The sequence below is a fragment of the Myotis myotis genome, unplaced genomic scaffold (assembly GCF_014108235.1).
Source record: "Myotis myotis isolate mMyoMyo1 unplaced genomic scaffold, mMyoMyo1.p scaffold_m19_p_7, whole genome shotgun sequence".
NCBI lineage: Eukaryota > Metazoa > Chordata > Mammalia > Chiroptera > Vespertilionidae > Myotis > Myotis myotis.
This window is the reverse complement of record NW_023416379.1, coordinates 89689574-89712582: the sequence shown is the minus strand read 5'-3', so window position 1 is coordinate 89712582 and position 23009 is coordinate 89689574. Positions and strand designations below refer to the sequence as shown.

Here is a 23009-nt window from a genome sequence, read left to right as displayed (position 1 = left end):
TCCTCAAACTACGGCCCGCGGGCCACATGCAAATACAAATACTGTATTTGTTCCTGTTTTGTTTTTTTACTTCAAAATAAGATATGTGCAGTGTGCATAGGAATTTGTTCATAGTTTTTTTTTTTTAAACTATAGTCCGGCCCTCCAATGGTCTGAGGGACAGTGAACTGGCCCCCTGTTTAAAAAGTTTGAGGACCCCTGGTCTAACTAGTCTCTCTGCCTCCATACGTGGCCCCATCCTATCCAGTCTCCACATTTCCACCAAATTCAGCTGCAAAACTCCCTTGGGGAAACCTGTCCAATTCCCACAGGATAAAGCCTAACCCTTCTCAACATACACTGGCTGGAAAGGACAGGCCAGGAGCCCTGTCTAATCATGGTCGAGGCTTGGCACACTAACAGTCTCTCTCAAAAGCACTCACTTTGTCTTTAACGAACTCCTTTTTCTTTCTTGCCTGCCTTATGCTTCCGCTACACCCACCCTGCTGGCCTGGGTCACCTTGCCAGTGTCCTTTTCAAGACAACCAAGGGTGGCTTCATCTCAAGGGGTCCGATTAGCCTGTGGAAAACAGGTGCCTTTGCCCCTCTTTCTCTAAAAATGCAATTTCTTCCCCAAACATCTATTCTTGCCTTTAGGGGCTGGGGCTCCCAGCCAGCTTCTTCCCTCAGGACTACTTAAGCATGGGTTTGCACCTCTATCCCCGATTCAAGAGGACTTGGGTCAGAGTCCCTGAGTAGTTCTTTTAAAGTTCCTATACTTACTTCTACCACATCTCTACCAATGATCAAGCTTCCCGTCTATAACCTCAAGGTGGGCAGTGGGCCGAGGGTTGCCTTCCCTGCTACCTTTTAAGAACTGTCTTTTTCATAATGCGTGGGGTATTAAAATTATTTGTTCTCAGCATTGGGGCCTTGGCTGTAATGGCCCATTTTAACATCTTGTTCTCAGAGCATGCAAGTTTGAAATGATTATATCTTTTCACCTTGGGCCATTACAAATAATGCTCCTGTGAACATAAATGTACTTTATTTTCATTTATAAACAAATTAGAGGCCCGGTGTATGAAATTTGTGCACGGAGACGGGGCGTCCCTCAGCCCAGCCTGCACCCTTTCCAATCTGGGAACCCTTGGGGGATGTCCCTCTTGCAATCTGGGACTGCTGACTACTAACTGCTCACCTGCCTGCCTGTCTGATCACTCCTATCCCCTCTGCCTGACTTCCTGATCACCCCTAACTGCCCTCCCCTGCCGGCCTGATCACCCCTAACCGTCTCTGCCTCGGCCCCTGCCACCATGGCTTTGTCCAGAAGGAGGACCGAACAACCGTAAGATGTCTGGTCAACCAGGTCTAATTAGCTGATTACCCTTTTGTTAGTATAGATAGTGTTGCTGTGTACCTTCACCTACCCCTCGGTTCCCTTTCCCTCTGGCTACATTTTAATTTTTAATGGATATATACCTACGAGTGGAATTGCTAGGTCATATGTTAACTCCAAGTTTAACCTTTTGAAGAGCTGTTGGACTGTTTTCAAAAGCGGCTGCATAATTTTATATCCCCACTAACTTTGTACAAGGGTTCCAATTTCTCTACATCCTTGCCAACACTTATTATTTGTCTTTTTTACTATAGCCATCCTGGTGGATGCCAAGTGGTGTCTCATTGAGTATTTGATTTGTATTTCCCTACTGACTAGTGATGTGGAGCCTTTTTTTCATGTGCTTATTAACCTTTTGTATATCTTCCTTCAGAAATGCCTATTGTTTTTAGTTGTAATTGTTTTTTATATGTTCTAGATACTAGTCCCTTATCAGATATATGATTTGCATTTTTTCTTCCATTCTGTGGGTTGTCTTTTCATTTTCTTGATGTTGTCCTATGAAGCCCCAAAATGTTTAAATTTGATGTTGTTCAATTTATCTTCTTTTTCATCTGTTGCTCTGTTTTTGGTGTTATAGCTAAGAAAATTTTGCCTAATCCAAAATTATGAAGATCTATGCCTGTTTTCTTTTTTTAAAAAAATATATTTTTATTGATTTCAGAGAGGAAGGCAGAGGGAGAGAGAGATAAAAACATTAGTGATAAGAGAGAATCATTGATTGGCTGCCTCTTGCACACACCCTTTACTGGGGACTAAGCCTGCAATCTGGGCACATGCTCTGATTAGCAATCAAACTGTGAGCTCCTTGTTAATAGGTTGACGCTCAACCACTGAGCCACACCGGCAGGCTCTTTTTTTTAAAAATTGAATCTATTGGGGTGAATTTATTGTGCACCCATTGCTCCAAGCAAAATCTCTTTCCATCCCTTCCCCCGCTGTGTACCTCCACCTACCCTTCAGTTCCCTTTCCCTCTGGCTACCACCACCCTGTTGCCTGTGTCTTTGTGTAATATATAGGTGTGTGTTTTTCCTTAATCCCTTTATCTTCTTATATTCAGTCCACCAACCCCCCTCCTGTCTGACAGCTCTCAGTCTATATCCCTGCTTCTGTTTCCAGTTTGTTTGTCAGTTTATTTTGTTCTTTAGATTCCATGTATAAGTGAGATCATATGGTATTTGTCTTTCTCTGACTGGCTTATTTCACTTAGCATACTAAACTCCAGGTTCATTCATGCTGTCAAAAAAGGTAAGATATCATTTTTTTTTTTTTTTTAGCATATGCCTGCGTTTTCTTTTGATAGTTTTACAGTATTAGCTCTTATGTTTAGGTCTATGATTCATTGTGAGTTAGTTTTTGTGTATGGTGTAATGAGAGGATTCAGTTTCAGTCTCTTGCAAATAGATAAGATATTCAGTTGTCCCAGCACCAGTTGTTGAATCTCATTAACTTTATTATTATATAGTATTGAAAACATATGAAGAATGAATGTGGCATCCTCTTATTTATTCATGTGGGCATATTCTTTTTAAAAGATTACTTTGTGTTATTTATTTGTTTATTTTTTTAGGTTTTTGGAAGTAACAGGGGATTGCCCAAGTAAACATGTATGTTCAACCTGTCAGGTTTAACTTGTAGTGTCTGGTTCTTTTCTCAGGGGATTTCAAAGCAAGCAGGGATGGGGATGGCTGATGGTGTAAACTTGTGTTTACATTTACACAGTTGAACACATATATTTACAGGTGGTCAATATGCCAAGATCAGCCAGAAGTGTCTACTGCTTAGCACTCGTTTTCCCTGCTAGAATGAAGTGGCTCTCAGCCACCATTGCCATTCCAGTGTTCAACATTATGTTGCATAATTAGAAAGGATGGAAGGAATGAATGATGGAGCAAAGTCAGAAGAGTTGGTGGGGGTGCAGAGGATCAGAGAATGTCTTCGGGGAGACTGGGAAAAGATGGGGATGGGTTCAGATACAGAAGAGGCGGTATAAATGGAAATGACAAACGCAGAAGTATCTCCCTCAATCCAGTAGCCAAGGAACACATGAGGGCAGCATATGGGGAGTGTGGGCCTCACAAAGCTCGTCTGGGGAGAGGTTTGCATAGACAAGCATGGGTTCATTCGAGGAAGTCATTTGGAGGCCCAAGTCGGCTGGTCCCATTTACTTTTCCCTTTTCTAAAATGTCTGGATGTTGTCAAAAGACCTATTCATTTCTATAAACCTGCTTTCTTTTTTGAATTTAACTAGTTTTCAACTTCTTCCTAAAGCCTTTTTTGACTATTAAAAAAGTGTAGAGCCCTAGCCAGTTTGGCTCAGTGGATAGAGTGTCGGCCTGCGGACTGAAGGGTCCCAGGTTCGATTCTGGCCAAGGGCACATGCCCAGGTTGCGGGCTCGATCCCCAGTCAGGGGCGTGCAGGAGGCAGCCAATCAATGATTCTCTCTCATCACTGATGTTTCTATCTCTCTCTCCCTCTTCCTTCCTCTCTGAAATCAATAAAGAAATATATGTTAAAAAAAAAGTGTAGAAAGGCAAAAGCACAGGCTTTTAGAATCAGTCAGAGCTGGCCTTCAAACCTCTATTTTCACCACCCACTGGGTGACCTTGGACACGTTTCTTATTCTTTCTGAGCCTCCGATTTCTCATCTGTGAGATGGGGACGATAATAGTACCTGTCCCAAGAGGTTGTTCTTTAATTAAATGAGTAAATATACACAAAGCTCTGAAATTTTAATGCTGGCATACACCATGCTCACTTAAAAACCCAATTTCATTGGAATCGCAGCAACACTTTGGATTGTCCTTTTTCAAACTACTTCTCATTTCAACATTTTAAAAAAATATGTTTTTAAAAAATTGATTTCAGAGAGAGTAAAGGAAAGGGATAGAAACATCAATAATGAGAGAGAATCATTGATTGGCTGCCTCCTGCATGCCCCCTACTGGGGATCAAGCCCAAAACCCATACATGTGCCCTGACGGGGAATTGAACTATGACCTCCTGGTTCATGGGTGGATGCTCAACGCTGAGTCACACCGGCCGGACTCATTTTGAACTTTTGACAATCTTATGTCTCTGCTTTTTCAGTCTTCTTTTTTTTCATCATATAAATGTGAATGTAGATGTCTGTGTGTGATTGAGTCAGGTAAAGGTCAAAGACTGAATTTTCCTTCTTTCTCCTCCTCCTCGTGGCCTGGGCCTGAGCAGCTGTGCCTTTAGCCATTGGCAGTTTTGGATCTGAAATATTATGCTATTGGCAACTATCTCTAGCTATTTTTAAGTGGCGGTTAATTATAGTTTTTTAAATAATTTTCACAGTGTTTTAAAAGTATCTGGAATAATCATTTTTTAATTTAATAGACATACACAAGAGAATGGGCGGATATTCTAAACCACAAGAGTAAGCATGTGGAAGAAGCTGTCAGAGAACTTATATCAATATTTGAGGCTATTTATGAAGTTAAGTACAGTGTGAAAACAGGAAAGAAGGTATCAGGTAATTTTACTAGCTATAATGTTTGAATCACAAGAATTAAAGGTATGTTCGCAAGTAGACTCCTTCTGCGTAGCAGCAACCAAAATTCCAGACTCCCAGAAGGAAAGCAAAGCAGGTGTTCAGCATAAACCACATTGTCTGCATTATTTGCATTGTTTAGGCACAGTGAACCCTTTAAAAAAAGTATATTTTTATTGATTTCAGAGAGGGAGGGAGAAGGAGAGAGACATAGAAATATCAGTGATGAAAGAAAACCATTGATCGGCTGCCTCATGCATGCCCCCTACTGGGGACAGCCCACAGTCTGGTCATGTGCCCTGACTGGAATTGAATTGTGACCTCCTGGTTCATAAATCGATGCTTAACCACTGAGCTACACCAGCCGGCCTGTTTTATGAGTTAGAGCAGCGATTTTCAACCTGTGTGCTGCAAGAATTTTTAAAACATGCAATACCTGACTATTTAGCCAGGAGCACTGTCCTCTTTTCCCTTAGGTTGTCAAATTAAGAGATGACAGCAGCCAACACAATAGATGTCCAGTTGTGAATGAATCAAAATTATACCTTTTATTTTTGTCAGACAAAAAAATATAATGTATTTCTTGGTGTGCTGCAGAATTTTAGTAATTAGTTTATGTGTGCCAGGAGTTGAAATAGGTTGAAAATTGCTAAGTTAGACAGTGGTGGGAAACCTTCTGAAATCCCAGTTCCCAGATACCAACCAAGGACCAACCTTGCAAGCAGAGCTCTTCCTGGATAGCAGTCTCAGGTTTGCTATAATAATCTTCTCTCTCTCTCTCTCTCTCTCTCTCTCTCTCTCTCTCTCTCTCTCTCCCTCTCTCTCTCTCTCCCTCTCCCCCCCACAGCATTCTTAAAGGCCTGGAGACATTATTGGTGGGAGGTGCCAATAGCCTCTAATGGGTAGAGACCAGGGATGCTGCTGAATATCCTAAATGCTCAGGACAGCACCCCACACCCCAAGATACCAAGAATAGCAGTAGTGCAGAGGCTTTGAAACTGAGCCTAAACAGCGACCCATACATGCCTTCTTTCTCTTAGAGTTTTCCCACTTAGTTTAATTAGTTTTCTTCAAAAGTGTCAAAACACAAACATCTCAGTTCATCCTATCTAATAATAGACAAACACGGTAATTAACTGCACCTCCAACACGCTTCCCATTGGCTAATCAGGGCGATATGCAAATTAACTGCCAACCAAGATGGTGGCCAGCAGCCAGGCAGCTGAAGCGAACAGGAGGCTTGCTTGCTCCAGTGATGGAGGAAGCCAAGGTTCCACGCCTGCCACAGCCCAGCTCTGAGCTGCACTCTAAGCAACTATGTTGCAATTATAGAAGCTAAACAATCCCCAGAAACCTGCTTTCAGCCAGCCAGGCCTCAGAGCTGGAGTTGCAACAGTGTTTCAGTTATAGAAGCTAAACAAAGCCCAGATACCTACTTTCAGCAGCTGAGGTCTCAGAGCTGGAGCCGAGCCTCAGAGCTAAAGCCGGCTCTCAGCTCTAGTGACAGCCATAGAAGGTAAATAAATCCCAGAATAAAAGAAAAAAGAAAAAAAGGAGAGGTTGGGAGCTTCAGTCACCCACCAGCCTGAACACGGCCCTCAGCCCCTCACCCAGACTGGCCAGGCACCCCAGTGGGGACTCCCACCCTGAAGGGGGTGTGACCAGCTGCAAACAGCCATCATCCCCTCATCCAGGCTGGCCAGGCACCCAAGCGGGACCCCCACCCTGATCCGGGACACCCTTCAGGACAAACCAGCCAGCCCCCAACCCATGCACCAGGCCTCTATCCTATATAGTAACAGGGTAATATGCAAACTGACCCTAACAGCAGAAGGACTGGGAATGACTGGTCACTATGACACACACTCACCACCAGGGGGAAGACGATCAATGCAGGAGCTGCCCTCTGGTGGTCAGGGCGCTCTCACATGGGAGGAGCTCTGCTCAGCCACAAGCCAGGCTGATGGCTGCCAGTACAGCGGTGGTGGTGGGAGCTTCTCCTGCCTCCTCAGCAGCGCTAAGGATGTCCGACTGCAGTTTAGGCCTGCTCACCGCTGGCAAGTGGACATCTCCCGAGGGCTGCCGGGCCGCCAGAGGGATGTCTGATTGCCATCTTAGGCCCAATCCCCCCAGGGAGCAGGCCTAAGCCAGCAGGTGGTCATCCCCTGAGGGGTCCCAGACTGCGAGAAGGCACAGGCGGGGCTGAGGGACCCCCCTCCCCCCCGAGTGCACAAATTTTTGTGCACCAGGCTTCTAGTTACATTATAAAACTCCAAAAGTAAATAAGTATTTTAGAAAGATAGTAAGTGAAAACCTTAAATGCTTCTTAATTCCAGACACTAAGACATTATATTTTAAAAAGTATATTTCTCAGTAGAATAACAATTCTATTGAAATGGGTGATTTAAATGGAATTCAAGGATGATTCCTATGGGAACAAATTTTTAATTTTTAAATTGAGAACTTTTTAAGAAGAGGTTTGTTTTTTTTTTAAATAAGTTTTGGCCATATATAATAAGCCAAGTGCTCAATATTAAATGTTATATCTTGTTTTGTCTTTTACCTGTAGAACATAGGAAACATGTTGTTTTTGGAAGTGAAGCAGAAGAGACTGAGAACACTGATTATGAGACTTCAATTATGCCTGAGGTTGCTGTTAACGAGAAAGAAGATGAATTTAAAAAGGTATTTATTGTGAAACAACCTCATTGGATTTCACAGAGTTATGACTCAGAGGTTGTAGGTAATCTGTGTGGTGCTTCATCCAGGGGGTTCTGCAACCCATCCGTGTGGATTTATAATGAATTTGGATTTGTCACAAAGTCCACAACATGTAATGTTCAGCTCTGCACTGAAGAATCTGGCAAGATACAGCAATCCTTACAGTTTTCCCCAACTTCACCAACTTTTAATGTGATGTGTCAACTACGTTTATATTATATACTCATCTTCCCCTTTGGTGATTGGCCATGTTTTCTTACATAGTAAAGGCCACTCGGGGACTGGAGTGCCGGTCTGTTTGACTCAGACTGGGGAAGGTTTTCCTGTTATTGTGCTTAACAGCATTACCTGTATTGCAAGCCCAGATTTTGATTCATTCGGGGGTCCAGGGATCTGCATTTTCATCAGCACCATGGGAAGCCTGTGGACTCTCCCCCAGGAGAGACCCCGAGTGGGCAGATTTTCATGTTGTGTCGAGAATGGAGGTTGAGAAGGAGGCACAGGGTTTCTTTCTTCTCTGGCCTCGCCCTTCCGGTGACATCAGCACCGAATGCCCTGCCACGTTTGTGCTAATTCCTTCCTCCCCTGCTCCCGTCAGTCTTCTTTTAGCCCGTGGTGCTCATCGTCTTTTCATGCTTTCTATTTCACATTCTTTTGCACTTTAACACACACTGTACTACAGACAGTTTTGGAAATAAGTAGCACACATTTGTTCCACTCTCACCTTCTTGCTCAAGGATGATAATCAGCAATTGATGGGAAACACTGTCTTGCCGATTCTAGATTTTAGCTGCGGATTTCCTCTCAGAACCTTGCACCAGCCGCTGTTTGTCGCCTGCAGGCTTCAGCCAGAGCAGGAGGGGGGTCCCCGGGCCAGCGGCCCTTCTCTTTCAGCTGCCTTCCCTGCAACACAGGCTGGGTCCTCAGAGCAAGACCGAGTGCCGCCAGAGCCTCTGGAGTTGGTGGGTCACCTGGGCGGCGTCAGTGCAGCCACCTCCTCAGTAGCCTCCACCTCCCACATGGCTGCCAGAGTGGCCTAACATCAATATGGATTATGTCACACCCGTGCTCTAGCCGGATAACTCACCGACCCTGACCTACTCCTCCTGGTTCACACCTGCTGAGCCGTCCTCCTTACCCAGCTCTCCGAAATCAATAAAAACACATTTTAAAAAATAAGCAAGTCCTTTAGGATTGACCTTATACAATATAATCAAAATTGTATAGTTTATGATTTTTCATTTTTCACACGACACTTCTGATATTGTATTCTTGCTTTGGGGATGTTAGAGTTTTTATCTTTTGTACCAAATGTACTGTGATTTCTCATTACAGGAATGTAAAGAGGTCTATGCTTTCTTCTCTCACCAATTACTAGACAGTCTTCAAAAAGCTACACGGTTATCTTTGGACACAATGAAAAAAAGAATATTTGTTGCAAGGCAAGTTGAAAATACACTAAATATATCTGGCACTACTATCTGTAATAACAATGCTAATAAGAGCACCTTTTTATTAATTTAAAAAATGATAAAATTTAAAATATAACATTGATGAAAAGACTGTATGAAAACACTAGAGGCCCTTCATTGTACTGGTGGGGTCCCTTGGCCTGGCCTCTGAGGATCGGGCTGAAACTGGCTTTCCAATATCCCCCGAGGGGTCACGGGTTATGAGAGGGTGGTTCTCGGGTGACGCACCCTGGAATTGGGCTCCCTCCTCTCTGGTTCCGGGTGTGTCACCCGAGAACCGCAGCTGCCAAGTCACTGCAGCTCAGCAGCTCCTGTGTTGAGCGTCTGTCCCTTGGTGGTCAGTGCACATCATAGCTACTGGCCAGAGCATCTGCCCCCTGGTGGTCATTGTGCATTATAGCTACCAGTCGGCTGGTTCCTTAGGCTTTTATATATATAGACTAGAAGCCCAGTGCATGGATTTGTGCACTGGTGGGTCCCTTGGCCTGGCCTGTTCCCTCTCACAATCCAGGACCCCTCGGGGGATGTTGGAGAACTGGTTTCAGCCCGATCTCCACAGGCTAGGCCAAGGGACCCCACCAGTGCACGAATTCGTGCACCAGGCCTCTAGTATGCATATAAGGTCTTTGGTTAATCTCTTCCCACCCTCCCTTCTTCCCCCTCCCCACTTCCCTCTGAGATTCATCAGTCTGTTCCATGTTTCCATGCCTGTGTATTGAGCGTGTGCCCCCTGGTGGTCATTGCACGTCATAGCTACTGGCCGGTCAGCCGGTCTCTTAGGCTTTTATATATATATAGATAAGGGTAATATTGCAAGAACAGTGATCAAATGAACAACCAAGTTACTGGCAGCCAGGCCAAGATGAAAAACACAGAACAGTCCCCTTACTGGTCCTCTCTGGCTCACCCAAAGGTAACTACTATCCTGAACTTGATGTTTATCATGGTCCTTAGGGTTTACTACATATTTGTATCCCCAGTCAACGTGTCATTTAATTTTGCCTGTTTTGGACTACATTCAGCATTATGTTTGTGAGATTCATCTATGTTGATGTAACTTATTTCACTTTGATATGGTTGAAGCATACATAACCTGTTTTTCTGTTCTACGGGCGATGGCCACTTGGGCTGTTTCTGGTTTGGGCTACTGTGAATAAAACCTCTGCGAACATTCTGGTACCTGCCTCCTGCTAAGAGTGGAATGGCTGGGCCCTAGAGCATGTGCCTGCCTCACTTCACCAGGCAAGACCTAGAAGGAGAGCCCCATGGCTCCGCATCCTCGCACACAGTTGGTATTGCTCAGTGAAAAAACCTTGTGTGAGTGGCATCTCACTGGATTGTCAATGATCATTTTCCTAGTTACTGTTGAGGTTGGACACATTTTTATGTTTATAAGCCATTTGTGCTTTCTCTTCCCTAAAATTGGTGTTTCCCTACCCTTCTCTTCCTGAACACTCAAAAATAATTTATTTACTGGCATAGTTTATCAAAGTCTTCAGGTTCTTGTGTATTTCTTATCCCACTGATTGCTTAGTGAGGATGTGATTCTTCATTTTGAGTCTAAAAATGCCCTTTTTTGCCCTCTTACTTTCATGACAAGTTTTGCTGGATAATTTTTTTTTTGTTTGTTTCTCAGCACTTTGAAAGTACTTCATTTTTTTCTGATCTTTTGTTGCTGATGAGAAGTCTGTAGTAATTCTAGTGGAAGATTGCTTTTTATCCTGGATGTTCTGCAGTCTTCTCTCCCTGTGAGGACTTGTCTTTACTTATCCTGCTTTGTTCTCAGAGTACACTTTCTATTTGAGGGCTTATAGCAGCCGTGGGCAAACTACGGCCCGTGGGCCGGATCCGGCCCGTTTGAAATGAATAAAACTAAAAAAAAAAAAGACCGTACCCTTTTATGTAATGATGTTTACTTTGAATTTATATTAGTTCACACAAACACTCCATCCATGCTTTTGTTCCGGCCCTCCGGTCCAGTTTAAGAACCCATTGTGGCCCTCGAGTCAAAAAGTTTGCCCACCCCTGGCTTATAGTGTTCCTTAACTCCAGAAAATCCCCAGCAATTTTCTCTGCAGTTATTGCTTCTGGAACATTCTCTCTCTCTCTTTATTTTTGTTTTGTTAATTCTCACCTGAGGATATTTTTTCCACTCTTTTTTTTTTTTTTTTTAGAAAGAATGGAAGGGAGGGAGGAAAGGATGGAGGGAGGAAAGAGAGAGATAGAGAGAGAGATAGGAAAAGAGAGAGAGAAAAACATCGATGTGAGAGAAACACATCAATCATTCCCTGACTGGGCCTGGGGATTGAACCTGCAGCCCAGGCACATGCCCTTGACCAGGAATTGAACCTGCAATCCTTTGGTGCACCGGCCGGTGCGCTAACCAGTGAGCAGCACTGGCCAGGCGGGACATTCTCTTATGGAACTCCTGATAGCTGAACATTGAATGGATTGATCACATAATTTATTGTTCCAACCAGGACACTTTTTTGTGAGGGACATGATTCAGGTGAAGGGTCAGGACAGACTTAACCTAGACTGTCCTGGGCACACTGGATGTGTGGTCATCTCAAGTGCTGGGGCCTCTCCTCCCTAGCACCTAACTACTCTGTCATTTAGTTTTTTTTTTTTTTCATTTCTGGGCTACATTATGGGCCAGCATCTCTGTATCCTATATAATAAAAGCCTAATATGCTAAGTGTCCGGTCGTCTGTTCAACCAATCAAAGTATAATATGCTAATGATATGTTAAGGCCACTCAACCGCTCACTATGATGCACACTGACCACCAGGGGGCAGACTCTCCGATCAGGTTAGCTTGCTACTGGGGTCCAGCTGATTGGGTCTAAGCGAGCCGGGATGGACACACCCTGGAGCCCTCCTGTGGTCCCTCCCCAGCTGGCCAACCTCCTGCGTCCCTCCCTGACCCTGATCGTGTACTGGTGGGGTCCCTTGGCCTGGCCTGAGCCCTCTCGCAATCCGGAACCCCTCTGGGGATATTGGAGAGCTGGTTTTGGCTTGATCCTGCAGGCCAGGCCCAGGGCCCAACTGGTGCACTGGGCCTCTAGTCTAGTAGAACATGATTTCATCTGTTGCATCTTAAACATTTCAATGAATACTTTTTCTTATCATTTCTGCCTTTTTAGTTGAGCAATTTTAGCCTTCATTGATATCTTCAAACATTCTCATTATACTTACTTTAGAGTTTGTCTTTGACTTTTATCTGGAGTGAGTTTCTGGTTCAATTATAGGTTTCTTTAATTCCCTTTCTTACTGTCTGACATAGTTATTCTTGTTGGGATTTTACTTCATATGTCCTCTTTGAGCCAGAGATTTTTTTGTTTTTGAGTCTTTGTCTCTCCTTCCCTGTCTCTCTGTCTAGGAGTTTCACTTTTGCGTCCACATGACCCTCAAAACTTTGAATACAGAGCCAGGTCTTATTGGTTCACAGTTACTGCCCCCTGAAGAGGTACTAGAATATGGCAGGTTCAGCGGGGAGCACACAAGAGGCCCGGCTTAGTCGCCTATTGGGCCCGCATCTTCTGGAAAAACTGTAGCTGCAGGCAGTTGGTTGTATTTATAACTGGAGGTGTAGTTTCTCAGTAATGACAGTATTTATTGCTATGGAAATTTTACATCTGTATATAAAAAGTTAATATGCTAAGTATCCAACCATCCAACCACTCACTATGACACGCCCTGACCACTAGTATATAAGAGGCTAAGTTGACTCATGCATGTGTGATACATATAAAGCTCTTGCTGGCGCCAATTGCACGCATGTGTTTCGATCTGCCAGTGAATTTGGTTGACACTTCTATTATAGAGAAAGGGCAAATAGCGTTATTGAAATATTTTTTTAAATTAATTTCCTTTCAATGTGCACGAATCCGTGCACCAGGCCTCTAGTTTATTATAATTTTTTCTGGGATGGGGACAGATGTCAAGGCAGAGGGAGATAACCAAACTAATTGGCAGGTCTGGTATATGTTGTTACTTGCACTCGTGTGTTTGTATGTCTGTATTTCTGTCTGAGCATGAGAGATATTGTTTAAAAAGGAAGGTTTTTGGAAGCTTTGACAAAAAACTCCTGTTTAATCTTACAAAAAAGTATATATAGAAGAATACATGAAGGTATATGATTTTTATTGGTGAATCTTGTCCAATATTTGTTATGGGGCTGGAAAAAAAGAATGCTTTTAACACATTATTAAATGCTTTTGACTAACAGAACATTAAAATACTAGAAAATGTAAATGAGACTTCATATTTTACTTCCAAGAATATTGTCACTGTCATTTTTTAGCTCTCTGAAATTTATGGTTTCATTATAAAAACATTCTCTTCATGTAATATAGTATTTTGAAATTATCTTTATTTTTTAAGATTGAGTGCGGTAGCATAGCAGGCTATTTATGAAATTATAGGTTAAGATTTACCAGATAAATGTCCATCTTATTACAGCCTCTATGGACGAAAGCGGGCAGAAGATGTCATTTCCTTTATAAAAACGGAAGTACATCTTGCGATTCCTAATGTGGTAAGAATGATCGAATAGCCCAGTTAACACGAGGATACTTGGGTAATGTATTTGACAAGGGTTACACGAGAACTGAACTTGGTCCTATATATCTATCTCACCTTCGTATTTAACAAAAATAAAAATATTATCGTTAATCTCTGTTATAAAAATTGCTCTGCATAGCTCATGGTGTGCTGAAATGGAGTCAAGTGTCTGGTCAGCCATCAGTTAGCAAGTATTCTAAAAATCTTGCTTTTTCTTGCTTTAAACATTAAATTATCTACATAAGACCACCTCAAACACACTACCGTGAGGCAACCCACTAAGTGTGGCAGAATAGAAAGAAAGGGAGAGCCTACACCCTGAGCACCATGGAACCCTTGTGCTTTCTCATGGATCATCTCTCCAACCACCCACTGCAAACCGGCATCTGGAACTCTGACAGGTGCACGCTATGAGGGTTAGGGTTAAGCCAGGGGAGACAGGCTGTGTCTCACCTGCTCCACGTCTCCACGGTGGCCTCCTGGAGGCACAGTTCAGAGCCTGAGGTCAGACTCTTGGCAGGGGAGCTTCTTCAGTGGTTTTGCTTCATGGACACCCAACACATAGTCCACAATTGTTGGCTGCATCCAGCCCCCCTCCCAGGGAAAGGATGCCAGGTCCTGTGTTCGACCCTCTTGCCTGCAGGAACTGAGAAAGTCCGCATGCAGTCTGCACTGCCCTCACACCCCGCTCCTGAAAGCAGCCGTTTCTTGGGGCAGCTGAGGCTTTCCCCACTTCAGTGGGGACGGAAGGGGGCGGTGAGAAGCAGAGGGACGGAGCCCATGTGCCAACAGAACCAGGGGCTTGTTTCTTCTCCCACAGGTGATGGTTCCGAGCTTGGATGACATTCAACAAGCCATTAACCGGATGATCCAGTTAACCCTGGAGGTCAGCAGAGGAGTGGCTCACTGGGGGCAGCAGCCCACCCGGCCCATGAAGAATCTCAAGGTCAGTCCCAGCCGCACCACTGACCTGGCGCATCCCAGTGGAGGAAAGCAGCTGAAGCGGGAAGAAAGTAAGAACGCTACGTCTCAGACCGATAGAGTCTTTGAATTACAATGTACAAGTGCTCTCCTCGGACTCGTCCTGGGTTCAACAGCTTGGAGATATTTTTAAAAGTAATTTTTATATGTTTTTTTAAAAAATATATTTTATTGATTTTTTACAGAGAGGAAGGGAGAGGGATAGAGAGTTAGAAACATCGATGAGAGAGAAACATTGATCAGCTGCCTCCTGAACATCTCCTACTGGGGATGTGCCCACAACCTAGGTACATGCCCTTGACCGGAATCGCACCTGGGACCTTTCAGTCCGCAGGCCGACGCTCTATCCACTGAGCCAAACCGGTTCTGGCTATATGTTTATTTGTTAAGTTTTGCCTTTAAAAAACTGGTGTTTTCCATCCTCCACTTTTTAAAAAGATACGTTTTTCTTTATTGGTATTAGAGAGAGAGAAAGAGAGAGGGATAGAGAGATAGGAACATTGATGAGAGAGATACATCAATCGGCTGCCTCCTGCACGCTCCCCACTGGGGACATGCCCACAGCCCAGGCATGCGCCCTTGGCCAGAAGCAAACCTGGGACCTTTCAGTCCGTAGGCTGATGCTTTATCCACTGAGCTAAACCAGCAAGGACATACAATACACTATTATTTACTACAGTCACTATGCGACATGAGGTCTCCAGAACTTATTCATCTTATAACTGAAAGTTTGTATCCTTTTTCTCCACCCTCAGACTCTGGAAACCACTATTCTACTCTCTGTTGCTATGATTTTTTTTTTTACAATGAAATGTTTTCATTGTAAATATTTTCAGCCTTAAAAATAAGGAAATCCTGCTATTTGTGACAACATGGATAAATCCAGAGGGCATTATACTAAGTGAAATAAGCCAGACACAGAAGAAAAATATTGGATAATCTCATTTATGTGTGGAATCTAAAAAAAGTCAAACTCTTTTTCTGAAAATATACTACCTCCTCTGGTAACCAGGGAGATGCCAATTAAACATACGGTGCCATGTGAGTTACAGGAACAGGTGGCCCAGACCCCCTTGCCACCTTTCCGTGTTGCACAACACGCCTCTCAGCTCATTTCTATAGTCTCACAGGGTGTTCCCTATCACCAGCTGATAGAGGACAAACACAGTCTCAGGCCTGGTCTATGGTGAGTTGGCTTGATGTTTTGGTGTGAGCTGAAATGCACTAGAGCAGCCGTGGGCAAACTACGGCCCGCGCGCCGGATCCGGCCCGTTTGAAATGAATAAAACTAAAAAAAAAAAAAAAAGAAAAAGACCGTACCCTTTTATGTAATGATGTTTACTTTGAATGTATATTAGTTCACACAAACACTCCATCCATGCTTTTGTTCCGGCCCTCCGGTCCAGTTTAAGAACCCATTGTGGCCCTCGAGTCAAAAAGTTTGCCCACCCCTGCACTAGAGCCTACTCAGCAGTAGCCCTTAAGGACTGCGAGAGGGGGAGTTTCCCTGTGGGCAGAGCTTCAAGTAGCATCTCCTTTTGAAGGAGGGAAAAGTGATCTGAAGCGAAGGTATACGTGGACTCTTGGGCAGTGACGATGCGTGGACAAGTATTGCAGTTCCTAGAAGGACACTGGGAAATCAGAGGCAAGGAGGGCTGGGGGAAAAGCCTGTGAATGAATCTGTGAACCTATGGATCTATGGATCTATGAATATACAAACCTAGTGACGGGGCTAGGAATGAATCCAGAGGAGAGGACTGGAATCCAATTGTCTGATTTTCAGTCCATTAGTCCATTATTGTAGCAGGCCAAATGTAAAGCTAAAACCATAAGGTGCAAGAATCTTTCGACTGATCAACAACAACAGTGTAAATAAAAATTCTATTCTCTGCCATATTATCAACCAAGTGTAATGGTAGAATAAAGGCATTTTCGGACATTGACTGTCTTAAAAAATTTTACCCAGTGCACCCTTTTCCACAAAGTTACTGTACCCTTTCAAATTGAGAAAATAAAGCAAAGAAAAAAGAAAAGAAGACAGGAGATGTAGGAAACAGGAGTGGAATGCAGCAGGGAGGTGAAGGGAATTCCCCGGTGGACGGTAAAGGATGAGTACACAGGGACACATGTAGTCTAAGCATAGCGGGCCCCCAGTGTAACTCAAGAGAGAGACGAGTTTCCGCTGCTCTCGCCACGGTGCCTGGTGCCATTGTACTGTCTTCTAACTTGAAGACGGAATGCCCGGTGAACCTGGTCCGTATTCTTGTCTGTGCTTGCCTGCTTTCACCCTGTGCTGACAGAGTCGCTGCTCTCCTTCATTGCTCTGGGTCAGCGGGAGAAGCTCGGGCCACTCTGAAGTGTTCTGCTTTGGCTGCTACTGAGACCTGGAGGGAAGGCGATGTGATCCAGGAGAACACGCAGTAGCCCACTGTCCCGGCCCTATTCCTGCTGGACATCCATTGCTTGGCTCATAAACACGGCCCTGCCAGGTGCCCCGATTGCGATGAGAACTGCATTATCTCAATACTGCAGGACTCACTTACGATCCTTCGCCATGGCTTCCTCCAAAGGGCTTTTGTCAGCCTGCAGGACGCGGCAGCAGGACTAGACCCAGAGACGAGCTTCTTTTCTCCTGGGAGCCTCCATCTAGCACGAGCATTAATGTCTTTCTTTCTACGTGTGTCCTTTGGCCCAGTTTTTAAAAAATCAAACGACATATTGTCTAGAGATAAGTGCATTGGTTTACCTTCAAGTACATCTTCAAAGAAAAAGCAGGAGAGCGGTTACCTCTGGGGGTAAGGGAATGTGATTGGAGAGAGGCCAAGAGAGGATTACTGATTCTTGGCATTCTCTTCTTAACCCGGTGCTGAGTACATTGGAATTATCTTTTTCTCCTTCCGTATATGTTTTATATACTTTTAATTATTTTTTAACAAATGTGTTATATGGGCTTCTGTGAATATAATATAGTTCACTCACCCACATCCATCCTCTTAGCAAACTAGGAATATGAGGGATGTTCTGATAATGCTATCCATGGAAAAATTTAGAAGCATTTCTTTTCCATCAAAATGAAGAAATGATTTTATCAGTTTTATTCAATATTTTACTGGAGATCTTCACTATGAGTCAGGCAATAAAAAATTCAGATAATTAGAAAAGAAGGCAAGATTGTGTTTATTTAAAGATCATGCATAGGATGTTCAAGCAACCTAGAAACAACTATTATAACTAATAAGTTCAATAATATTTATGAGGGGGATGAGAGCATGAGTGGGGGGGAAGGATGGGGGTTAATGGGGGGGATGAGGACACATTTGTAATACCTTAACTAATAAAGAATTTAAAGATAAAAAAATAATATTTATGTATAAAGACCTATATATAAAAATAAAGAGTATCTGTAATGGCCAATAATCCAATTAAAATGTAATACACTTATGTCAATTATATCTCAATAAATCTGGAAAAAATGTAATAGAAAAAACAGATTTTCAATAGCCACAAAACCATGAAGTTTATAAATAAATGTAAAAAATATTTTCACAGCATTTTGGGGAAAATGGTTATTATTGAATGACAACTGGAATGAATTTATAACACGAAGAAGTCAATTCCTTGATTAATTTACAAATTCAATACAATTCCAGTAAAATTACAACAGAATTTTTTCTATAATTTCTTAATCTAATTTTAATAATTTATTGTAAAACTATATGGAAGTTCAGAGAGTCAAAAAAAATCGGTGAAGAAAAACAAGGTAGGGGACCCTGCAAAATAGCAACCGATCGATGTTTCTCTCTCAAATCAATAAAACATATCCTTGGGTGAGGATCCATAAAAGAAAAAAATTGATAAGTTGAACTTTATTCAAATTAAAAATCTTTGTTCTTCAAAAGATACCATTAGAAAAATTAAAAAGAAAAGCCACAGATTGGGAGAAAATGTTTGCAAATCAGACATCTGATAAAGTACTCGTGTTCAGAATATAAAAAAGAACTCTCACAACTGAATTATAATAAGGTACTTCCCCTATCCTAAATGGACAAAGGATTAGACAGCTCAACAAGATGATGTATGATTGGCTAATAAACACATGAAAAGATGCTCAACACCCTTAGTTATTAGGAAAACGCAATTTAGGAAAACCACGAGCTAATACTACACACTAATTAAAATGGTTAAAATGAAAGGAAAAAAAAGATAATCGACAATCCCAATTGTTGACAAAGAACTTGGAACTCTGATGCATTACGGATGGGAATGTAAAAAAGGTACAGCCACTTTGGAACCAGGTAGGCCCTTCCTTAAAAAAAAATTAAACATATCTTTACCATTTGGCTCAGCAACTCCACCTTTAGGAATTTATCTAAGAGAAATGAAATCATGTGCCCATATAAAGGCTTGTATGTGAATGTTCATAGCTGCATTATTGGTAATAGACCCAAAATGCTAACAACCTAGATACCCATTGGTGAATGGGTGAACAAAATGTGGAATGTTGATACAATGGAATACTTCTCAGCAATAAAAGGGAAAGAACTACCCAGACTTGCACTGTTAGTTAATAAACTTAATTAAGCCAATTCCTTGTCATTTTCTTTTGCTTGAATTTTGATTAAATATAAGACAAAAGAGCAAATAAGTGACTGGCCTTGGAGGAGACACTCAACTTCAGCGAATTGTTGCCGTGAAATGTGGACCCTATGCTACCAGCTGGTTGAAAAGGGAAGGCACTGTTAAGAGTCAAACAGCAGTATCTGCATGGTCTCGGATGGAAGATACTTGAAGATGTCCATTGAGGCTGGGACATGACCAGATTTTGGCAAGAGATGCTGATAGCAGTGGCTAGTAGTGATTGGGTGAGCTCCATGTACCAGCTGCTGAGCTGAAGACAGACATACGTTGTCTCATTTCATTCTCACAAGTATCTCCATGAGGACTAAATAACTTGCCTAAGGTTATGTGGGTAATAAATGTGGTGCCTCCCCTCTAACCACCATACTATTTTGGAAGGTAGCAATTTCAACTTTTTTGACCTTTTCTTGGAGGACTTTATGTTTTTTTTTTTGGGGGGGGGGAGCAGTGCAGGGGTGTTAATCAGTGTCTTTCAGTTCTCTCCTCTGAAAAACACAGTTTTTCCACATTAAAGAAATCTGGACCTTAAAATATTTTTAAATATTTTTATTAATTTTGAGAGAAAGAGAGAGAGAGAGAGAGAGAGAGATCGACGCGAGAGCAGAGCATCGATGAGCTGCAGCTCAGGGATGTGCCCTGGCTGGGAATTGAACCAGCAACCTTGAGGGTCACAGGATGACACTCAACCACCTGAGCCACGCCGGCCAGGGCTCAAAATAGTTTAAGGCACAATAGTTTAACAAGAACAAGTTAAGAGCTTAGTTGGTTGAGGGTCATCCTGTGCACAGAAAAGTTGCCAGTTGGAATCCTGGTCAGTGGCATGCAGGAGGCAGCCGATCCATGTTTTGCTCTTGCATGTATATGTATATTTCTTTCTTTTCTCTCTCTCTCTCTCTCTCTCTCTCTCTCTCTCTCTCTCTCTCTCTCTCTCTCTCTCTCTCTCTCTCCTTCTCCTCCTCTTCTACCTCCTCCTCCCTCTCTAAAAAATCAATAAAAATATTTTTTAAAAAAGAAGTGAAGACAGCAAGAGAATAGTTCTTAATTACTTTAGAGGGGGAGTCTTTAAAATAACACAGCTTGAAAAAGTCTATAAGGATTGAAATGGATATAATATTTAAAGTTGTATAGACGTTGTCCATATGTGAAAACATCTGTTTTCAGGATCTTTTGAAGACTTAATTCCTGCGAGGAAGCTGAAGAATTTTTATCCAGGTGTAGCAGAGCACAAGGATATTTCCAAGTTGGTCCTGCTCCTTTCCTCCTCCGTGAATTCTCTAAGGAAGGCGGCCCATGAGGCTCTGCAGGACTTCCAGAAATACAAGACGCTCTGGACAGAGGACCGCGACGTGAAAGTGAAGGTGCGTTTCTGCTGCCTGGGATGCAGTTGGGGTTTGGTTTGTTTATATCTACTGTGTGCAGGGGCACCAAGAAAATATCGGTGATAATGACAGGAACCCGTGAGCAGAGGGCAATAACCTATAAGTGCCAAGCACCTAACCTGTTGTATCATGTGTCACTCTCACAGTGACACTCTGAGGCTCTGAGTCAAATTCATGTCTGAATTTCGTGCAGTTTGGGTAAACAGTTGAGGACCAGTTACGTTCAGACCGTCCAGGGGCCAGGCACTCAGGGTGTGCACACCTACAGAGGCTCGGCTGTAGTTTTAGTCAGACTCAGGGGAACCTGAGAATTCTGAACAGCCATTCATGACTTCTGTGACCTGCCCTCCCACCGCTCTCTTCCAGTACTAACAGGTAGTTTGCCTTTTCCTGGTCTGCTCACCTGATAGCACAGACCAGTGTAAAAGTACCTGAATAAGTGCAGTGCTCTAATGTAACTATTTACGTAGAGGATTTATGCTTTTTACGTAAGGGATTTAATTTGGAGAAGAATCAAAAGCTAAAGAAAACACTGATTGTTTCCTCAGGAATTTCTGGCTCACAACCCCTCTCTGACTGAGATCAGATCAGAAATTCTGCACTACGCCACCTTTGAACAGGAGATTGATGAGCTGAAGCCTGTCATCATTGTAGGAGCACTTGAGTTGCATACAGGTATTTGAAAATATTCCATAACATATCTGTATTTTCACAGGAAGCGTCACTTAATTTAGAAGCAGTCATTAAGCTACCTTGGTACAACAATCTAAATGTTAAATATTCCTGGACCACCAATATTGTTCATGTATGTGTTACATATAATATGTATGTGATATATACTATGTCTTTTTATATATAATATTATACCACGGTGGCTTAACACACTTAATCGGCAGCACAGCTCCTCGATTGGCAGTCAAATAGCTGAGGATAAGGTGAAAGTTTTTGTGAGGTGGGGTTGTATACCCGAGCTAGGAGTCAAACAGTTTGAAGTCTCCTGAAAAGTTAAACTGTTTGGGATTAGAGCATCAAAGGGGGATGAAGCAGCCGCTTCATGTCTGAAGTAAAAGCCCGAAGTGACTTTAGTGCTTCCCGAAGTGAGGCAGAGCTGGGCTGGCCAGGCACAGAGCTTTCTGCAGAGCAGACTGGCGGTCTCACGTTGTGGACCTAGAGTTTACATCATCTGTCGAAGGATGCTTGCTTGGGTGCGACTATTGCTGATTGGTTGGCACCCAGAGGCGGGTGTATTGATTATGTTCCTCCTGATTGGTGGACATTCAGAAGAGAGGGGCTGACACTGATTGACTTGCAAAAGTATGTGAACTAAGGAGAATTGTCTATGGTTTGAACTTAAAACATGGCGACTTGTTGCCATGGTTACAGAGGTACAATCAGTTTTGTCTTAAGTTTGTGAGGTAATTATCCTCCGAAGATATTTGAATGACCTATTTTGCATCAACTAAACCTACTTGAGCTGTGTTGAAGGGAGAAAAGGTGTATCCCATAGGTTTTCACATCTATGCTCAAGGAATCCATGTACCGGTGGCTCTCAAATTTAACTACCAACATTACTTGACCCCTTTTCTGCTGGTGTAGACAGTACCCACCTCATGAACTATTTTATATATGCTTAGCATGGTACCTGGCAAATAGTTAATGTCCAATAAATATTATATACTCTTATATCTATGAAGAAGGGACTTCATTTGGAGAAGAATCACAAATACTTGAGGGGATTATTTAGCTAGAAACAGAAACGATATATCAAGGGCAATCATTACAAGAACTTCGGTAACGTTTTGGAAACTGTATTCTACCTATTGTTTTAATGTTCTATTTGTTCCCTTGTAGTGGTTAGCACTATGATCCTTAATACAAAAATTAACTGTAGCACAGTGTTCTAGTTGGCCAGGTACTTGCTCTTAGAGAGAGAAAACTGAAAATGGGATAGAGGAAAGCAATGATAAAGAAAGGGGAGGGAGGCTGAATCCCTGGGGCCCGCGGAAAAGGAGAAAAGAGGCCCAGGAGGTGTGGACCTTATGCAATAGGATCTCACAGCCTCAGTCAACAGCTGGCCCTGTGTGTCTCATCAGGGTACACTTTCCTCAGCTCCCCAGTCCTCTCAGTTTAAGTGTTAGGGGTTGAGAGGGGAGAGGTTGTGTTTCCAGTTTGGCGGGGCTAGGGAGCTGAGGGGCACCGAGAGGAGAAAAAGGAATGGGTAAGGATAGAGAAGGTAGAGTTGACTAGTTAGAACTGTTTTTTGTTTTTGTTTTTTTTGTTTGTTTGTTTTTAAGGAACAGAAACCTACTTTACCTATGGTGAAGGGAGAAAAATATATCCCAGAATCTAAGGTGC

At 42.9% G+C, this 23009-nt stretch overlaps 1 protein-coding gene across 1 annotated transcript in view; it reads left to right on the top strand.

Moving 5' to 3' along the window:
* Nucleotides 1–23009, top strand: part of DNAH8 (dynein axonemal heavy chain 8) — a 271112-nt gene that overhangs the window by 56490 nt on the left and 191613 nt on the right. Inside the window, exons 18-24 of the mRNA XM_036318282.1 lie at nucleotides 4744–4879; nucleotides 7467–7582; nucleotides 8954–9060; nucleotides 13555–13630; nucleotides 14477–14669; nucleotides 20437–20633; nucleotides 21203–21329. Coding sequence (XP_036174175.1) covers nucleotides 4744–4879; nucleotides 7467–7582; nucleotides 8954–9060; nucleotides 13555–13630; nucleotides 14477–14669; nucleotides 20437–20633; nucleotides 21203–21329 — 952 coding nt within the window. The remainder of the gene's footprint in view (nucleotides 1–4743; nucleotides 4880–7466; nucleotides 7583–8953; nucleotides 9061–13554; nucleotides 13631–14476; nucleotides 14670–20436; nucleotides 20634–21202; nucleotides 21330–23009) is intronic.